This window comes from Aricia agestis, chromosome 20 (genome assembly GCF_905147365.1).
Source record: "Aricia agestis chromosome 20, ilAriAges1.1, whole genome shotgun sequence".
Classification (NCBI taxonomy): domain Eukaryota; kingdom Metazoa; phylum Arthropoda; class Insecta; order Lepidoptera; family Lycaenidae; genus Aricia; species Aricia agestis.
Genome location: NC_056425.1, coordinates 14407422 through 14425822, shown reverse-complemented (window position 1 = coordinate 14425822; position 18401 = coordinate 14407422). Strand labels below are relative to the sequence as shown.

The 18401-nt window shown below is 38.2% G+C and overlaps 1 protein-coding gene across 1 annotated transcript; it reads right to left on the bottom strand.

The window, feature by feature from the left end:
- Positions 1–5718: 5718 nt before the first annotated feature.
- On the bottom strand, positions 5719–17610 carry LOC121737238 (guanine nucleotide-binding protein subunit beta-5). Its single transcript, XM_042128847.1, has 4 exons — positions 17318–17610; positions 16293–16429; positions 16025–16143; positions 5719–6771 (listed from the first exon to the last, which is right to left on the bottom strand). The coding sequence occupies exons 1-4, from the start codon at positions 17436–17438 to the stop codon at positions 6087–6089; spliced, it is 1062 nt and encodes a 353-aa protein (XP_041984781.1). The 5' UTR covers positions 17439–17610; the 3' UTR covers positions 5719–6086.
- Between the last annotated feature and the right edge of the window lie 791 nt (positions 17611–18401).

The window sequence follows — 18401 nt, the reverse complement described above, 5'->3', positions numbered from 1 at the left end:
GTTGTACCCTATAAATTCAATACTATTTAGTCGATATTTAAATTACCATTAAATAATAAAAATTATAACTATTATTTAGTAGATCTCATCTCATTTTTAAAATTCGATACCTACATTACCGTGATAAAGTGATTGTTATACCGTGGTACGCGTTATGCGCATCTACGTATGCGCGTATAAGCGTCTACGTACCAATGAAAATACTTTAATAATACTTACCTAATTAATTAAATAACTTTTAATTATTGTTGCTTTTCTTAATATTGAATAGGTATTTGTGTATTTTTAGTTTGACAGTAATCAATACGTACTCGTATGTAAAACAATTAATACGATTTATCGATAAAAAAATTATCGATTACTCAAAATATTCACATTGCACAGGGATACATCCCTATTATTTTACAAAGTTTTTTCTTCAATTTTGTTCAGTCGGCTGTCTAACACGCGCCGTGCTGCCCCTCTAGCATACGCCAACGAGAAAATGTTGTCTACACGTATTCTCGATGTTTGATGGCTTTTCTCTTCATATCTATTGATCCTAGCATGACATACATTTTTCTCGTGTAGATCTGTCGTCAAAATCTAGCGACATAATGTCAAAAAATGATTTTGACATTAAGTCATTATCGACAATATAACTGCACACGAGAGTGAGATATCTCGAGATTTTCTCGTTTGCGCATCTTAGGCCGGCTGGTGTAGGTGTCGCAGCCGACTGGTTTAAATAGCCGTTCAATCAAACAGCTAGCCCTTTGACTGAACAACGCCATTCAATCACACGGCTATACGTCGTTTAGCCGACTTGTTGACTACAACGTTCAACACTACAGCTAGACGTCGCTTAGCCAACTGGTTTGTTTTTGTTTTGGCAGGGCGGCTGCGCCCCCCGAGCCCCCCTTTTACTTGACGGCGGTCGCCGGCTGCTGCCGCAGCACGCTCGCTGCGCTCGCTCGGCGCCCTCTGTGTTGTGGTCTAAGTTCTAACCTAACCTAACCAACTTTTGGACTTTCTGGATTGTGTTTGTTTTTGTTTTGACGGGGGGCTGTGCCCTCCGAACCCCCCTTTCGGGGGAGGCTGCGTCCATCCATTTCATAATCCCGTAATTTCTCCTCGAATATTTGTTGAAATTTTGATTTACTCGTATGTGCCTCCACAATTTTTGTCTCTTTAATAACACTTGTAACTTTTATTAACTACTTTCTTTCCGAAAAACAACTACAAACACTAACAAACACCTGCTAGTTGACGCCATATTGTAAATAAAACGCACCTAGCGCCGCAGCGGTGCGCGCTTAATTACTTCAATTAGACGGCGGCTTTTGAATCAGCTGTAGTGTTGAACGTTTTGAGCGGCTGCGACATAGGTACTGTGACGTTTTTGTTTAAGTTTTGTAATTTTACGTTTAGATGTTGTCATATTGCTTGTTTTGTGTATTGTTAACAATTTTTTTTATGTTTGTAATTAATAACGGGCCGTGACAAGATACGTCCGATGAATGTGCGGTGCTTTAAGGAACAGGTGAACATCGACGTCGATAGACGATCGATTTAAACAGTGCAATAAAAATTGTTTAAAGAATTGGAATGTCTCCTGTAATTACTTTTGTTAAGTGTTGAATAACTCTGCAATCTACATCGAGTTAGATGGATCATGGAGCACAGTTCGAACTGCATTTCATAAAAGCAGACAGCTGATCACAGGTCAGTGAACATGTTAGCAAGTATGTTTTCCATTGATAGGTGCAGTAGGTAACTGTGTATGTATTTTTACAGATGTGTAAATCGGATGATGATCGGATGTGAATTACGATTTCTTCTCCTTTTTGGCCGGAAGTAAAAACTGAGTATTTTTGAGTAAAAACCTGAGAAACGGTAATTAATAAATTGTAACATTTTGTTAAATCGTGAAAACTATTGTAATTTATAATCATTACAATATTGGTGGTTTATTCACTACCTACGGGCTAGGGTATAGGGCACACCACGATCAGCTGTTTTGTCTTAACTCATGACTAGCGCAGAGCCGCGCGCGCAATGATGAAATACTCAAACCAGATATGTTACTACCGCGCGCGTTGTGAAGCTTCAAATACGGCCCAATTGATCCGTCTGTTGTTTAGACTTTAGTCTGCATCGAGCGCAGTCACGAACGTGCCGCGTCTTGTCTTACCTAAATAAATTGAAAATGACGTCGTGCGTATTTCGAAAATGTACCAATTATGACTCGAAAGTAAACAAAACACATGGAATCTCTTACCACATGTCTTGATTGCAATAAATACCTCGATTATTTACATTTTCAATAATTTTTTCGAACAATCTGGAAAAAATCGAATTTTCGTCATAGCTCAGGCAAAGAAAGAGACAGCGATACGATTCGACGTTTAAAAATAGAATTGTCTCTTTTATGTAAATGGTTTTTCGTATCTTTTATTTCACTTATCTGTCAAATTTGTCAATGTCTGCAATTTTGAATTTGAAAATTGTTCGGAAGAGATTTAAGCCGGAAAATAGTATGGACGTAACATATCTGTATAAGTAGAACATCATTGGGTACAACACTTTGCTGTAGGACGTGGGGTAATTTTCTAAAGGCCGTAATCCGTCTTCACTACAAAATATTTAAACACAAAAAAAAAAAAATTTAGTGTTTGAATATCTTGTAGTAAATTTTTGTGTAGGAACCTAGGTAATTACTATTTTAAGATGAAAAATAACTCAAACATCTATACTAATATTATAATTCTGCAGAGTTTGTTAGTTTGTTTGTTTGAACGCGCTAATCTCAGGAACTACTGGTCCGATTTGAAAAATTCTTTCAGTGTTAGATAGCCCATTTATCGAGGAAGGCTATAGGCTATATTTTATCACGCTAAGACTAATAGAAACTAAGAAATAGAGGAAAATGTGGAAAAAATGGGGGGAAATTATTTGAAAGGGCTTATTTGAACGCGCTAATCTCAGGAACTACTGGTCCCATATGAAAAATTCTTTCAGTGTTAAATAGCCCATTGATCGAGGAAGGCTATAGGCTATATTTTATCACGCTAAGATTAATAAGAGCGAAGAAATAGTGGAAAATGTGGAAAAAACGGGGGAAATTATATGAAAGGGCTTATTTAAACGCGCTAATCTCAGGAACTACTCTTCCGATTTAAAAAAAAATCTTTCAGTGTTAGATAGCCCATTTGTTGAGGAAGGTTTGAGCCGCAAGGTGGAATCTTCTCGGCTTGGTAAGGACGAAGGCAGGAAGTGCGATGAGGAGGGCTTCATACTGGTGGAGAGGAGGAAGAAGCCCGCCGCCCGCAACCATCGCGGCACCGCACCATATGTACCTGAGCTGCGTCTGCGGAGCGAGGTCCCCGCGACGCCCCTGTACATATCCCGCCTGCACTGGTCCATGGCGGTCCAGGACGTCGTGGAATACATCCAGAAGAAGACGACACTGCGCCTGAGGGTCGAGCGTCTGCAGTCTCGCCACAAGGTTAACTTTAGCTCCTTTGTGGTGAGAGTACCGACGAATCTTCTGTCGACTTTCGAGGCGCCGGAGTTCTGGCCGATGGATGTAGTCTATCGGAGGTTCCGGGGGAGACTCCGGAACGAAGCGAGTCACGTCGCCGGCAAAATGTGACAGTGTTAGTTTTTAAGTATATATAAAATATGTATGTTAGTTTTAAGGTATTTATTATATAATTATATGTATTTTAGATTTAAGGTATTTGTTACATGGGCCTCTGATGCCTGAATTAAATGATTTGATTTGATATATTTTATCACGCTAAGACTAATAAGAGCGAAGAAATAGAAGAAAGTGAGGAAAAAACGGGGGAAAATTATTTGTAAGGACTTATTTGAACGCGCTAATCTCAGGAACTACTGGTCCGATTTGATAAATTCTTTCAGTGTTAGGTAGCCTAATTATCGAGGAAGGCCATAGGCTATATTTTATTATTCTACAACTAATAGGAGCGAAGACATAGAGGAAAATGTGGAAAAAACGGGGGAAAACATATGAAATTGCTTATTATCTTAAGATTCTTAAGAACTACTAGAGCAATTTTTATTGTTATTTGGCAAACATGAAGAATAGACCACGTCAAGGGACATAGGCTATTTTTTTGCGGAAAAATGTACGGTCGCGTGAAATTCCTAAATTACGTAAGCGAAGCCGCGCGGAACATCTTTATATAATAAAATCGTAGGAAAGTCAATGCTGTACATAGAATATTTTTGTACAATAAATAATACTTGGGACGTGATCTACTATACTAACGCGGACGAAGTCGCGGGCAACAGCTAGTGTTAAATATTTTCGTACGAGAAAATGATTTTGGTATTACGTATGTATGAGAATTTCGATGGTACCTGGTCTCTTATGTGTATGTTTAGTTTATTGCATAGCAAACTCTATTAGAGCGCTGAAGGTGTGTTTTTGTTTTCAGTTTTAATAAATTTATGCTTTTTTGGGTTTAGAATTACGCGTCCAATCAAAACATTTGTTTGTTAGTAGTGCAACGGTCTATTCTCTGTTTTGTTTGTGTGAGTTTGGCGACAGCCGACAGTGGTTCTGGTAAACAAATTGTGGTATGTCATTTCTACGGTTTTTATTGTTCTGTGTTATTGACCGTCTAGGGTTGATATTGAACGCGCCCGCCTTATAATTTTATTGTCAAAATTTTAAATAATATTTTTCAATGATATTCAATAGGTCTAGGGGCCCACTTTATCTTTACTCAGTATTTCAGTCTACTCAATCTTAACGTAAACAAAAACGTTAAAAAAATACGCAGGCAGTTAATGAAGGGGTAGAAATATATTCCACCTTACTAATAAACGTTGTATAAGCTTTGAATAGCTATACAGTGTTTTGTTCCTGTCACACAAGTGACATTCTTAATTGGATTGAAGAAGACAAAACACTGTATAACTATTCAAAGCTTATGTACAGCGTTTCTTAGTAAGGGGGTTTATGTACCTATACCATAGTCCATACATACGATGTTGCAATTTCAACTTTAGTATAAGTATTAAAGTTGAATTCAACTTGCTAGTACTACGAGTGGTAAATAAAAGTCCTACATCATTAGTAAACAGCTCCGCGACCACCGGCCGCGGCGCGAATACTTTATTCGTCGAAATATTACTACACAGTTCACTACACATTGATAAAAGTGACTTAACATGCGACCCGACTTGAGCCCTCACGAGATTAGTTTTGCGCTTCATTTGCAAGATCCATACCTACACACCGACAATTCCAATTCGTTGAGTTTTAACAACTCAACTAATTGCTAAATATATACTTAAAAACCATAGTTTTGTGCTTTTGAAGTCTGAATGAGTGATTATACTTTCACAAAATAAAATAATAAAATGGTAGGGGCCAGTTCCAAAGTCTAATGGTAAAATCAGTTAAAGTTTAGTTGGATGTTTTATCTCCGTCATTCAATATAGACTTAACATAAACGAACCCAACCTACCCAAGAAGATAATTCATTCAGTTCATAAGCATTTCATTATAACAATAAAAATATATAAATTGTTTGAAAATTTCTTAACAAAATATTTTACAGATGTAATTTACATATAAATAAAGTGTCAGAGGGACTCCCAAAGTGATGCAACAACTTTAATATAAAGATAGCGATAAATAAATATTGAGAACCTTTTGACTATTAATTATTAATAATTATAATTAATTAATCACGCTACGAATAATAAAAACTATTTATTATTCGTAGTAATCACGTCTATGTATATTATGGTTAGTAATACTTTAAAGTCTATAAACTAATTTTTCAAAACAGCACAACAACTTATTCTAAAAAAGTTTAAAAAAATATTAGGAATGGCAGTACCAATAACATTACTCGTGTTATCTCAACACGCGCCTCAATCAGGAATCTGGATCTCTTCGATATTATATTATGCATTTCTTCATTACACTCAACTCTACGGCTGCTATATGACTCTGTACTTACATAAAATTAAAATACTGCTATTACATACATACAGTCCTTATTATGACGAATAAATAGGATTTATTGCACCGATACTACAGTCGGCCCGCGAGTGGGTCACACCTATGCCCAGACGCGCACGGTGGTGTCCCAGGAGGCCGTGGCCAGCGCCGTGCCGTCGGGCGCGAGCTGCACGCGCGACACGCGGTGCTCGTGGCCGGCCAGCACGCTGGCGCGCGTCGCCCGAAGCGCGTCCCACGCGCACGCCGTGTAGTCGCTGTAGCCGGCGAACAGCAGCCGCCCGCTCAGCGACCACTCCACCGAGTTGACCGCGAACAGCATGGCCTCGCGCCCGTAGCGCGCCACCTCGCGGTCCGCGCGCAGGTCGAACAGCCGGCACAGCGCGTCGTCGGAGCCAGACGCCAGCGAGTCGCCGGACGGGTGGAAGCGCACGCTGTTCACGTCGGACTGGTGCGCGTCGAAGGCCTGCACGGCGTGGCCGGAGCGCATGTCCCACACGAGCACGGCGCGGTCGCAGCCGCCGGACACGAAGGTGTCGCCGGCGTCGCTGGGCGCCAGGTCGAGCGCCATGACGTCGGCGGCGTGCGCCTGGAAGCTCTGCAGCAACTGGCCGCTCTCGACATCCCACAGCGCGCAAGATCCGTCGCCGCTGGCGGTGAGCAGCTGGCGATCGGTATGGGGGAACAGGCAGCAGGACATGTACGAGGTGTGCGTGGCGACGGTGCGCTTGCGCGCGCCTGGCTCTTCCTCGCCCAGCGGGAACACGCTCACCTTGTTGTCCAGCCCCCTGCCGAGCGTCAAAACATCCACATGTATTATACCACACAACTCTTTTACATAATAAGGGCCAATAAAAAAAAATTACAACCAAAACAAAAATTGGTATATTGTAATACCCTTAACCACCTACCAGCGGTCTATGAGACCGTAACGTATTTTTAAATTCAAATTTTTCGATCTGTATCGCGTACGACAGTGCGCGTCTATATACCTTTTCTACATACACGTAAGTGTGTGAACGTGCGAGTGTGTTTTGTTTGCTTTAATGAAAAATGGATAAAACCGATGAAAATATAGAAAGATGGTTGCAACAGGAGATGTCAGGCGACGAGGTCATGTCAGACGAAAATTGTAGTGACGTGGAACCCGATTCGGTTGAGTATGCTGTTCAGGTTGAAGACTGTGAAAATCTACCAAGCACATCTGATGTGGAAAAACTTGAAGTTCGCAAAACATGTTTCACGTGTGATCCAAAAAAGAAACGCAAGACTGCTTACTTATGTATTATGTGCAAAGTGCCAATTTGTTTGGAGTTTGCGAAAAAAATATGCTGCGACTGCCGCGAAAAATTATGAATATTTGGGGGTTGCAATTTTGTTGAATTTGAAGATAAATGTTTCGTTTTTTATTTCATTTTATAGTTGGACTCCTTAGTTTATAGAAATAAGTCGAAAGAAGTTGATTTTTTAAGTTCCTCTATCTATCAGATCTTTTAATTTAAGAAGAGTATATTTTTTTGTTAAAACTACAAGTCTTGAAAGATTAGTATATATCTCAACATTTTATTATAGTTTATGTTATTTGAAAGTCTGAAATAAAAGTCTAAAGCATAAACAAGTATTATACTCATTTCAATAATTTCTTGATACCATAGAACCCAATTTTAAGATGATTGTTCATGAGCGGTCTCCAGGACCGCACATAGGTAGTTATGTTACAGAAATAGGTGGTAGGTAGTTAAGGACGCTATCACATTTTTTCACAAATATCAGCGATTTTCAGGTACCATTTTAAAGAATTAGTTGTCACACTGCAAGGATATTTTGGTTTCAAATGAAAGATAACATATTCATCTCCACGTCTATACTATAAAAAATTTATAGCCGTATATTTTCACATAAATACGTTTTAACCATCACAATAATCGCAAAATATTTAAAAAATGGGGTTTGATTAGGTACCATTATAGCTAAATACACTGAACTAAGGAAAATTAATATACAAAAAAATTGTTGCTTATTTAGTCCCCTATACAAATAGCTAAATCTTATACATAAAAATGGATTTTCAAATGTGTTAGTCGCGCTAAAACTCGAAAACAGCTGAACGGATTGGGCTGATTTTAGTCTTAAAATATTCGTAGAAGTCCAGGGAAGGTTTTAAAGTGACACCAAGTTCACCGGGACAGCTAGTATTTTATATTATAAATTACTTAGAGGAAAAGCTTGTATTTTTTTTTATATCTATGGACGCTTCACACCACGTCAGTCTGGCTCCGTGCTTAGTACCTAAAGGACTTGTGTTACAGGTACCAGACAACGGAAATAATTATTGAATGGGTCGAATAGCTCAGATGAAGCTTTTAATCTTATATCTTTAAACGAGCAATTCTTGTGTATATACAGGGTGTAACAAAAATAAGTGATAATACTTTAGGGTGTGTATGTGTTCCTTGTAGAGAGTTCACTGTGAAAGTAGCAGCGCTGAAAGACCAAATTTTTTTTTTACTTTTGTATGGGGAAACTCGTGATGCTCGGGCCCGTGCCCATACAAAAGTGAAAAAAAAAGGTGACATTCATTGTAGAAATACCAGAAATAAGTACAAGCTAGATTTGCCAGTGATCAGACTTAGTAAAATCAGTAAATCTTTTAAAGGTCAATGTATACGCCTTTTCAATAAAATCCCAGAAAACGTTCAAAATCTTTCCATTAATAAATTTAAGAAAGTAGTCAAAGAGCGTTTGTGTGCCAAAGCCTATTATAAGGTCAATAACGCCCGCGTGGTCTAGTGGTTAGAGCGTCGCTCTCGACTCCGGAGGTCGTTTGGTTAGGACAATGCAGGCTGATCACCTGATTGTCTGACAAGTAAGATGATCCATGCGTCGGATGGGCATGTAAAAAGTCGGTCCTGCGCCTGATCTCTCGCCAGTCGTGTCGGTCTTCCGTCCCACTGGGTTATGAGAGTAAAAGGAATAGAGAGTGCTCTTGTGTACTGCGCACACACTTGGGCACTATAAAATTACTCCTGCGTACCTGGCCTGGTTTCAATGAAACCGGCCACCATCACCGAAACCGGTGTGGGGAGTATTATTATAAGGTCAATGATTTCATAAACGATGGCACATCTTGGGAGTAGGATGGCTGCTTACAAGGCTACTTCTACATTATTGTACATGACTTACTATGTATGTATGTTGACATTGTATAATTTTAAGTTACAGCATTGTAAATTTTATTTTAAAAGATTAATTTTTAGACCTCACTTTTTTTTGGTAAAAAAAGTGGGCCCCGTGCGAGTTTCTTACGCCGGTTCTTCTCGCCGGGATAGTTCCCGAACCGGTGGGAGGCACCGTAGCTAATATTAATAATAATAATAATAATAATAATAATAATCATTTATTGCAGGCAATAAACCCATATAAAATATATAAAATTAAATTAAATTAAAAGTTAAAATTAAATAGTACATAAACATTGTGAATTTTAAATAATAATACAAATAAAATAAAATGCTACAAAAAAAAAAAAATGCTACAAAAATATCGTTTAAAAATAATTCTAAAAGTCATTTCTGGTTTCTGTCGCGATGTACCGATAACCAGTAGGCTGGAAACGAGTTCTCCGGACACCCGGCACACACACCGAGAATTTCGTTCCTAGACCATCGCACGCGGGCCCAGAATTCCGCAACTCGTGCCCTAACAACGGCGAAGTAATCGGGAACTCTGGCGTCGGCAAACATGCCCGAAGCACTGCAGTATCTAGGCAGTCTCATAAGAATGCGGTATGCGTTATTATACTGCACCCTGATGCTACTCCTTACAGATTTAGAGCAGTTGCTCCAAAGCTGACACGTATACAGGCATTGACAGTATGCCCTGAACAGTGTCAGCCTTGCCTCAGCGCTGCAACGTGCAAAACGGCGCGCGAGCATGTTACACCGAACGGCCATCGCCCGTCTCTCACGAACAATGTCTTCATTGTCAGACAGATTCTCGGTCAAAATGTGTCCCAGGTATCGGAAACGCTCAACTCGCTGCACTACTTCTCCATCTAAATAAATCGGCGGGACCCTCTCCGGACCCTTGTCAGCCCTAAACACCATCATCTGCGTCTTAGCAACATTGTATTTGAGGCCATGGCTTCTAGCATAGGTCTCACAAATGCCGAGAAGACGTCTTAAGCCTCTGATTGAGGGGCTCAGAAGCACCATATCGTCAGCATAGCTCAAATTATTAATGCAAGTCGTACCTATGTGGCAACCCACACGGGTGCCTCTGAGCTCCTCAATCAGACCATTGACGTACAGGCTAAACAGGTCCGGCGAGGTTAACCCTCCTTGGCGCACCCCACACTCTAATCTAAAATCATTAGAGGTTGCGTCGCCCCATTTTACGAAATTCGTTTGATTTTCGTACCAGTACCTCAACAGATTCACTGTTTGGTCGGGTATACTACATTGTAGGAGCTTTTGCCAAAGTAAATTGTAATTTACCAGGTCAAAAGCACGGCTAAGATCTAAAAAGCATGCGTATACGGATGTTTTTCTTTTTGTGTAATACTGAACCGTTGATTTGAGCGCAAATATAGCTGAATCTGTTGAGCGACCGGGACGAAAGCCAAACTGTGCATCATCAATCCTAATATTATTTCTTATGCTAGGGTAGATTAATGTTTCAAAAATTTTTCCTATAATGGTTCCTAAAGAGATCGGTCTATAGTTTTTGGGATTCGAGAGATCGCCAGTTCTATTTTTGGGTACGGGAACCACCATTGTTCTCATTAGGTTTTTCGGCAAGTAGCCTATGTTGGCGCAGATTGTAAAGAGATCTGCCAACATAGGCATCACAGATTCCTTCGCGTGTGAAATATGCTCTAAACTAAGTCCATCGAAACCAGGCGCTTTGCCTTTCTTCATTTTAAGAATAACTTCTGATATCTCTTTAAGAGAGAAGCCACTACAAGCAAAGTTATTCCTATCGACACTAACTTTAGTGGTATCGGTATTATTAGACACGGGCAAGGGACTTACTTTGAAATGGTGTGCAAATAATTCGGCTATCTGACTTTGGTCCTGAACATCATTGACACAGACCGGAAGACCCTGCTCAAAGTTAAGACGTTTTGTCGCTTTCCAAAATTTGGAAAAGTTTCCGTCCGACCGGTGTGTGGCAATGATGTCCATCTTTATTTTCTCTTCATTTCGTTGACACCATTTTAGCTTATTCTTAAAATTTCTCCGACTACTCACCATATTATTGTACAAAGTACCAGATTTTGGCTTCCCATTCCACATCCAACAGTTAAAATCAAATCTGGCCTTTTTGTGAAATTCACGGACATGGTGGTTCCACCCTACAACTTTTTTACTCCTAGCCGGTACATCGCGACTTGAAACACTTTGTATTGCAGCATCTTGTAAACTTTTAACTATATAATCATAAAATTTATCTATTTCTAAAACATGTTCCTTACAAATATAAAATTTTAAAATATCACATTCAGTGCAATTTACAATACAATGACTAGAATTCAAACTAATTTTACTTAAATTATCACAGCATAACTTCTTGTACAGACTAATTTCGTCAATGGATCTGTTACCCCAATACACTCTAGAAAGAGGGTTATTTACTTTTGTATGACTGAGTTTCTTTTGTACGTTATGTAGCTTACACTTAATCAATAGGGGAAAATGGTCCGACCAGTATACTCCGTAGTCGATAACAGCTGATGTCACCGACGTCTGGGCGGCCGCCGTCACGATGCAGTGATCCAACCAACGCCTCGCCCCACTACCATCGTTGATGTGCGTAAAAGAGTTTGAGGGCAGCAGCTTAACGTCGATGGACTTAAGAGAATGATCCGAGCAGAAAGCGCATAGCTCTTGTCCAAATCTGGAGTCGCAGTGGGCGTTAAAGTCGCCTAGCACAAAAACTGCCTCGATGTCGTGATCACTAATGATCGCTTCGATGTCACCCAGACAGCTTATAAAGTCCGCTAGGCTTTCATCAGTCCCTTCATCATACGGTAAATAGGCACTCATGATAAGCAAGTTACGGCCCTCCAACTTAATAATTATAGCTGCCAGTCTATCACTGGCACAGTCAATGATAGATACGTTGGGGAACAGAGTTTTACGCCACATGAGCGCGACGCCTCCATACGGTCGGCCTGTCAAAATACCTTGCGACGTATCTACCGCAGATTTTGCATAACTGCCAAAGTTTATATTCAGCTCACTTATAAACCCCAAATCATGCGGAAGGAGCCACGTCTCTTGTAGAGCTAAAATGTCAACATGCTCCGTTAGCGCGCGTATTTGTTCCGCCGAACGCTTAACTGATCGGCAATTAAAAGTGCCTAATGTGACTAGTATATCTGCAGTATCCATGATATTATTGTGTTATATTTTCATTTGCAACGGTTCTTGAATAGCGCTCTTTAAAACGTCGATAAACAAGTCCTGCGGGCCAAAACTTTGCATCCAGGAAAGTATTAATTTTACTTGCGCGTATTTTAACTTTAAACGAATTAAAATCGGTCTCCCTATTTTGTGTAAGACGTTCGACACTGATGCATTCTTCCCCCATGTCCTTAATATGCTCCTCGATATTGGATTCTGTCGACGACTTTAAGACTCGCGAGACGTAAATGGCACAAACAGGGTCTGCAACTTGTATCTTACACTGCGCCACTGAAGTTCCCCTCATATTCATATTTTTGAATTTACGCTTCTTACGTTCAACGATTTGAAAATCGGTATCATCAGGCGATGATGACGTAGAAGTTTGCGGTGCATCGCTCTCTTTAGTACGATTTTCGCCCGAATTGACTGTGCGCAAACGGGCGCTTTTCGCTTGACGAGCTTGATTGTACACGATGTCCCGATAGGTAGGCGTATGCAATCGGACCGGTGCGACGTCTTCGTGTGCAGTTGAACCAAGGTGCGGTTGTGTGAGTGTAGCGAGTGGCGCAATTATAGGCGGTTGCGATTTCGGAGTAGATAATATTTTCGGTGTGTTACTTGATCGTTTTTGTGGCGTACAGGTATTACGTTCCTTAGTGGAGTCCAAGGAGTGACGAAGATCTCCGATCTCGAGAGTAACCTTCGTCTTAAAATCTGCGAGTTCACTCATCATTCTCGACATATCCTTTAGAAGACGGGTCACATCAACATGATCGAAGGAAACGGGAGGCAGGCGGTTAAGGTCCTTTGCCACAAAGGTCGGCTGCTGGTCAGGGTCTACCTCCTTAAGAAGTTTAATGACATCCTTGATGTTCTTCTTTCTTTTGTCATCTCCTTTTCTCTGTATAATCCTACTTGCACTTCCACCACATGCATTGTACAGTGTTGTTTTGCCAACCTCAACTTCGGCGTCCGTGAAGTTAGTGGAACATATTTGTAGAATACTATTCTCGTCCAAAACGTCAATCTTATTTTGGACGAACGTCAAAAATTCATTTATAATAATATTCGCCATCGTTCTTAACTTGTACCATACACTGCATTTTATGACGCGCACTCGATAACTAGAAACACGTCCGCACGCGACGACGCCGCGGCTAACTTTTATTAACATTCTGAAAGTATTTTCTTAAAATCTACTCAGAAATAAAAAAAAATTATATTATTTATTTTATTTTTATTTTTTATATAAAAATAAATAACATTTCCATTTATAAGAAAAATATGAAACGCTCTAAAATTTCTTCATACATTTTCGCCCTATCAAGAAAGCGGCGAGCGTCGTAACCGCCACTGTACAAGGCGCGCTGATATTAAACGTTATTTTAGTGTGTAGTTGTTAAGTTTATATAATTTTATGTATGTTAGTCATTAAGGTATATATTGTATGGGCCTACGTAGCCTGATTTAAATAAATAAAATAAATAAATGTACTTAAGGTCGATATTCGTACTGACCTGCTAATTTTTGACATAATTTTTATGATAGCGTCCTTAAGGGGCTAAAAAATTACTAGAATTGTTTTCATTAATTTCTATTTGGAACATTTTATATACAATGAAGACTACAGACTTCGTAGGATTATACCTTTAATTTTCTAAAGTAAATATAAAAATAAATATTATGTAATTCTTTAGATTTTTATAAATGAGAATAACTATACATATTTTCAGCATTCCAGTTATTGTATTATAGAGATGTTTACTTACATTGAATATGTAGATGAATATATTATAAACAAGTATAATAATGGCTTAATACCTAACTTGTACAAAATATTTTCCAAAGTAATTCTAAACAGAATAAGCAACACGTTAGAAGAGAACCAACCGAAAGAACAGGCCGGTTTCAGAAGAGATTTCTCTACACTAGATCATATACACACAATAAGACAAGTGGTACAAAAGTATAATGAGTATAACAAAATATATTACTTGGCTTTTATTGACTATAACAAGGCATTTGACTCCATAAAACATAAATATATATGGGAAGCTTTGAAAAATCAGGGTGTCCCGAGAAAATATATATAGAGGTCATAAGAAAAATTTATAAAAATGCCATAGCTAAGATACAAACAGAAAGAGTAGGAAACGAATTCAGAATTGAAAAAGGAGTAAGACAGGGAGACCCACTATCGCCTTAGCTCTTCTCGGCCGTGCTGGAACAGGTATTTAGGAAGTTAGACTGGGATAAGTATGGAATAAATATAAATGGAGAAAAACTTAACCATTTAAGATTGAGATGATTTAGTTATTATTGAAGAAACACCTGAAAATCTACAAATTATGATTCAGCAGCTAGCAAACGAGAGCGAAATAGTGGGTCTTTCAATGAATACAGAAAAAACTAAATTGATGACCAATGGAGAACAGAAGGAGATAAAGGTAAATAACAACACAATAGCATATGTAAACGAATATACATATTTAGGTCAAATAATTTCACCAGAAGATCACATACAGAAAGAAATAGATTTAAGAATAAACAATGCCTGGAAGAGGTACTGGTCGTTTAAAGAGATAATGAAAAATCCCCAGTTTTCAATGACAGACAAGAAGAAAATCTTTAACACCTGCATATTGCCATTCATGACATATGGCTGCCAGACATGGGCATTAACGGAAAAACAACGTAAATCCCTATAGGTATGTCAGAATAGCATAGAAAGGACTATGTTAAGCGTCAAACTAAAAGAAAAAATTAAACTGACAGAAATAAGGACAAAAACTGGGGTAACAGATGTGACATATACGGTTAAGAGGCTAAAGTGGAAGTGGACAGGACATATTATAAGAAATAGAAAAAACAAATGGGCCAAAGATGTCACTCTATGGTACCCACGAGAAGGAAAAAGAAGACGAAGAAGGCAAAAGAAAAGATGGGAGGATGAGATAAAAGCAATAGCAGGTACAACATGGAGCAGGAAGGCTATGTATAGACAATAGGGATGATGACAAGGCCAAAGATTAGCGAATTTTGTTAATAAAATAAAGAAATCACGGTAAAAATAAGTGTTCCCTAAATTTCAGCTCAATAGCATTTGTATTTTTGTTGTTATGCGCCTTCAAAGTTGGATAATCAAGTCGATTTTTTTTCAATTATATTTCTTAATATTTGTATACCATTCGATAACTTATGCAATTAAAAGCAACTTTTGTTACAAAACCACTTTCATAAACGCAATATTTAATATACCTATCGAACAAAATTCTCTCCCGATGCATACAAACTACGAAAGAGTGACGTCAGTCTTTCGTAGCACTTTGTATGGAGCGTTTCGGGCAGCTCTATTTTATGAGATGTTTAAATTGTCATATCTAGGTGAATTTTTAAGCTATCGGAGTCATTCTTTCAGCGATGTTTCTATTTTTTAAGGGTCATTCAATTACCAATAAGAAAAAAAAAACAGTCATCAAGCCTATTGTGGGAGAGTTTAGGGGAGGCCTTTGCCATAAAGCAATCAGATTTAAGAAAAATTAATGTATAAAGTATAGAAATGTAAAAGAAACAAATGTAAGTTTCTGAATAAAGGCTTATTTTATTTTATTTATTTATAATAATGGCTTACCCTGCAGCTACCATGTTCCCTGACGGTGCATAAGCACATGCCATGACCCAGGTGCTCGGCATGGCGATGGTGAGTTCCTTTGTAGCAGTAAAAGCATCCCATATGATAACTTTTCCATCCTAAAAGGCAAACTAAATTATTAGTGACTGCCACTAACATCAAGTTGACAAGTTATTTGTAGCGAAATGGCAACTATATTAATATGTTAATTGAATACACAATAATTGTTATAAGATTCAATGGTCATTTATTTTTTAATTGCACATACCTGTGAAGAAGATACAATGTGGCGTTTATCAGGAGACCAGTCACAGCACAACACCTTCGCTTGATGACCCTTCAGCACCCGTCTTATCTTCAGGTTAGGATATGGTATCGGCTCCAACCTCTCGGCAACACAAGATACTGAACAAACAGAAGGAGCATTAAAAAATTGAATATTCTTACAACATTCTTAGAAATGTATTTATTGGCCATGCTAAACCAGCAAGGAAATTTGGGATTACTCTAGTATTATTAAAGGAGAATACAATACACTTATAATCTACCAATAATAAAAACTAAGAAAGACACAGTTACTCTACGTTCAAAAAATCTGTTCCGATTCTACAAAATGAGACCCAAACACATGCAAGAATTTTGTGTAATTATAGAAGTGACAATTATTGTTAACGGCTTTATTTTGTCAATTTGAGTGTTTCGTAACTATAGCCATATTATTTTAGTTTGCGAAAAGAACCTTGAGAAACAAATTCAAAACGATTGAAGTATGGGAGTTAGGTTTCCTTAGTTTTCATTATTCGTAGCTTATATTATACTTTAATATAAATTAAAAAGTCTCAGTTCATACATAATATTATAATTAGCCACCATACTGCACCTTTTTATTGATTTATTGATATTGTATATGCTTCCCAAAAGAATGCTGTAAGCATAGGCGTATGTATAGCTTTGATAAGGGGGGGGGCCCTTTCCCTAACGTGAAAGAGCGGCCAAGTGCGAGTTGGACTCGCCCATGAAGGGTTCTGCAGGACACGCTCCACAGTATAATAATTATTATTTATAATATTATTGTAAATAGAAAAAAAATACATCATATACCGCGCCGATGAAAATCGGTGGGTCGATTGGACAAGATGGATAGTAATGGGGGGGGTCTGGATCTATCTGTGTACTCAGTTTACTTACGCCATTCTCGCTATTTACAGCAAGTACGTTTTCCTCCGTCCATTTATCGTACATAGTATTATATTTAGTTACCGTATACCGTTGGTGATAATCGGAGCAACTCACGTGTGGCATCGTTGAGCTTTTGCCTCTCCTCTTCCAGCTTTTGTTTTAGAGCCTCCGCTTCTCGCAGCAGAGATTCAAGAGTTTCCTCGGGACTGACCGCCACTGCCGTGTCTGCCGCCATCACTTCATACGATTACAACATTGCAATACTCGCACTAAACAAACATATTTTTTCACTCCGTTATGAATATTCTTACGGTAGTTATTTAACCATTTTCACAATTTAATTTATATATACATCTACAATGCTAATTTCTATTTACTCGTCTTAAAAAAAATTTAATCGATACCTACCGAACAAGATATGTTGTCAATTGTCAAATCAAAAATGTCTTCTTCTTCTTTTTTTTTTCTTATATGGCACCTCGGCTGCGTTCCAGATGACGTTAATTTTGACCAAAACGCTCAAAACGTCCCCTTCTGCCGTTCCCTTTGGCGACCGGGGTCGTTTTGATCGCGGCTATGACGTCACTCATGACGTCATCATTTTCGCTCAAAACGACCCTTGACGAAGATGGGTCAAAGTGGGCGTTCTAGTTTTTTTAAATTTTAACGTAACTATATCGCGAAAGCCATGTTCGGAAAGTTTTCAGGAGAGAGTAGAGACAAAAAAACTTTATCTTATTTCATTACAAATATGTAATATTTAAATTACTTAAATAAATTAAATAACATTTAATGAAATATTTTGATTGGAAAATAAATTGTTTTAAATGAAAGGTCAAATGATTTCTTATAAAATATAATAATTAATACTACTTACTCGTACTTGACTAAGCATTTATACGGTATTGTTACCTAACGTTTATATGTATATTGTGACAATAGTCAATATTCAAAGTATGTGGTTTTGTTATTAAAATATGATTCAATGTGAAAACTCAAATAAAAGTTTAACTATATTAAAATATGATTACTTAGGTAAAAAAACGTAATACTAAAAACGAAACAAATATAATATCATGTATTTTATTTGTAAAATAAATGTAACTATAAACAATAAAATTACTTTTATTTACGACTTGAAGAAAAGGATAATATCCAAGTTCGGTTCAATTTACCTATGTATAAAAAAAAATATAGT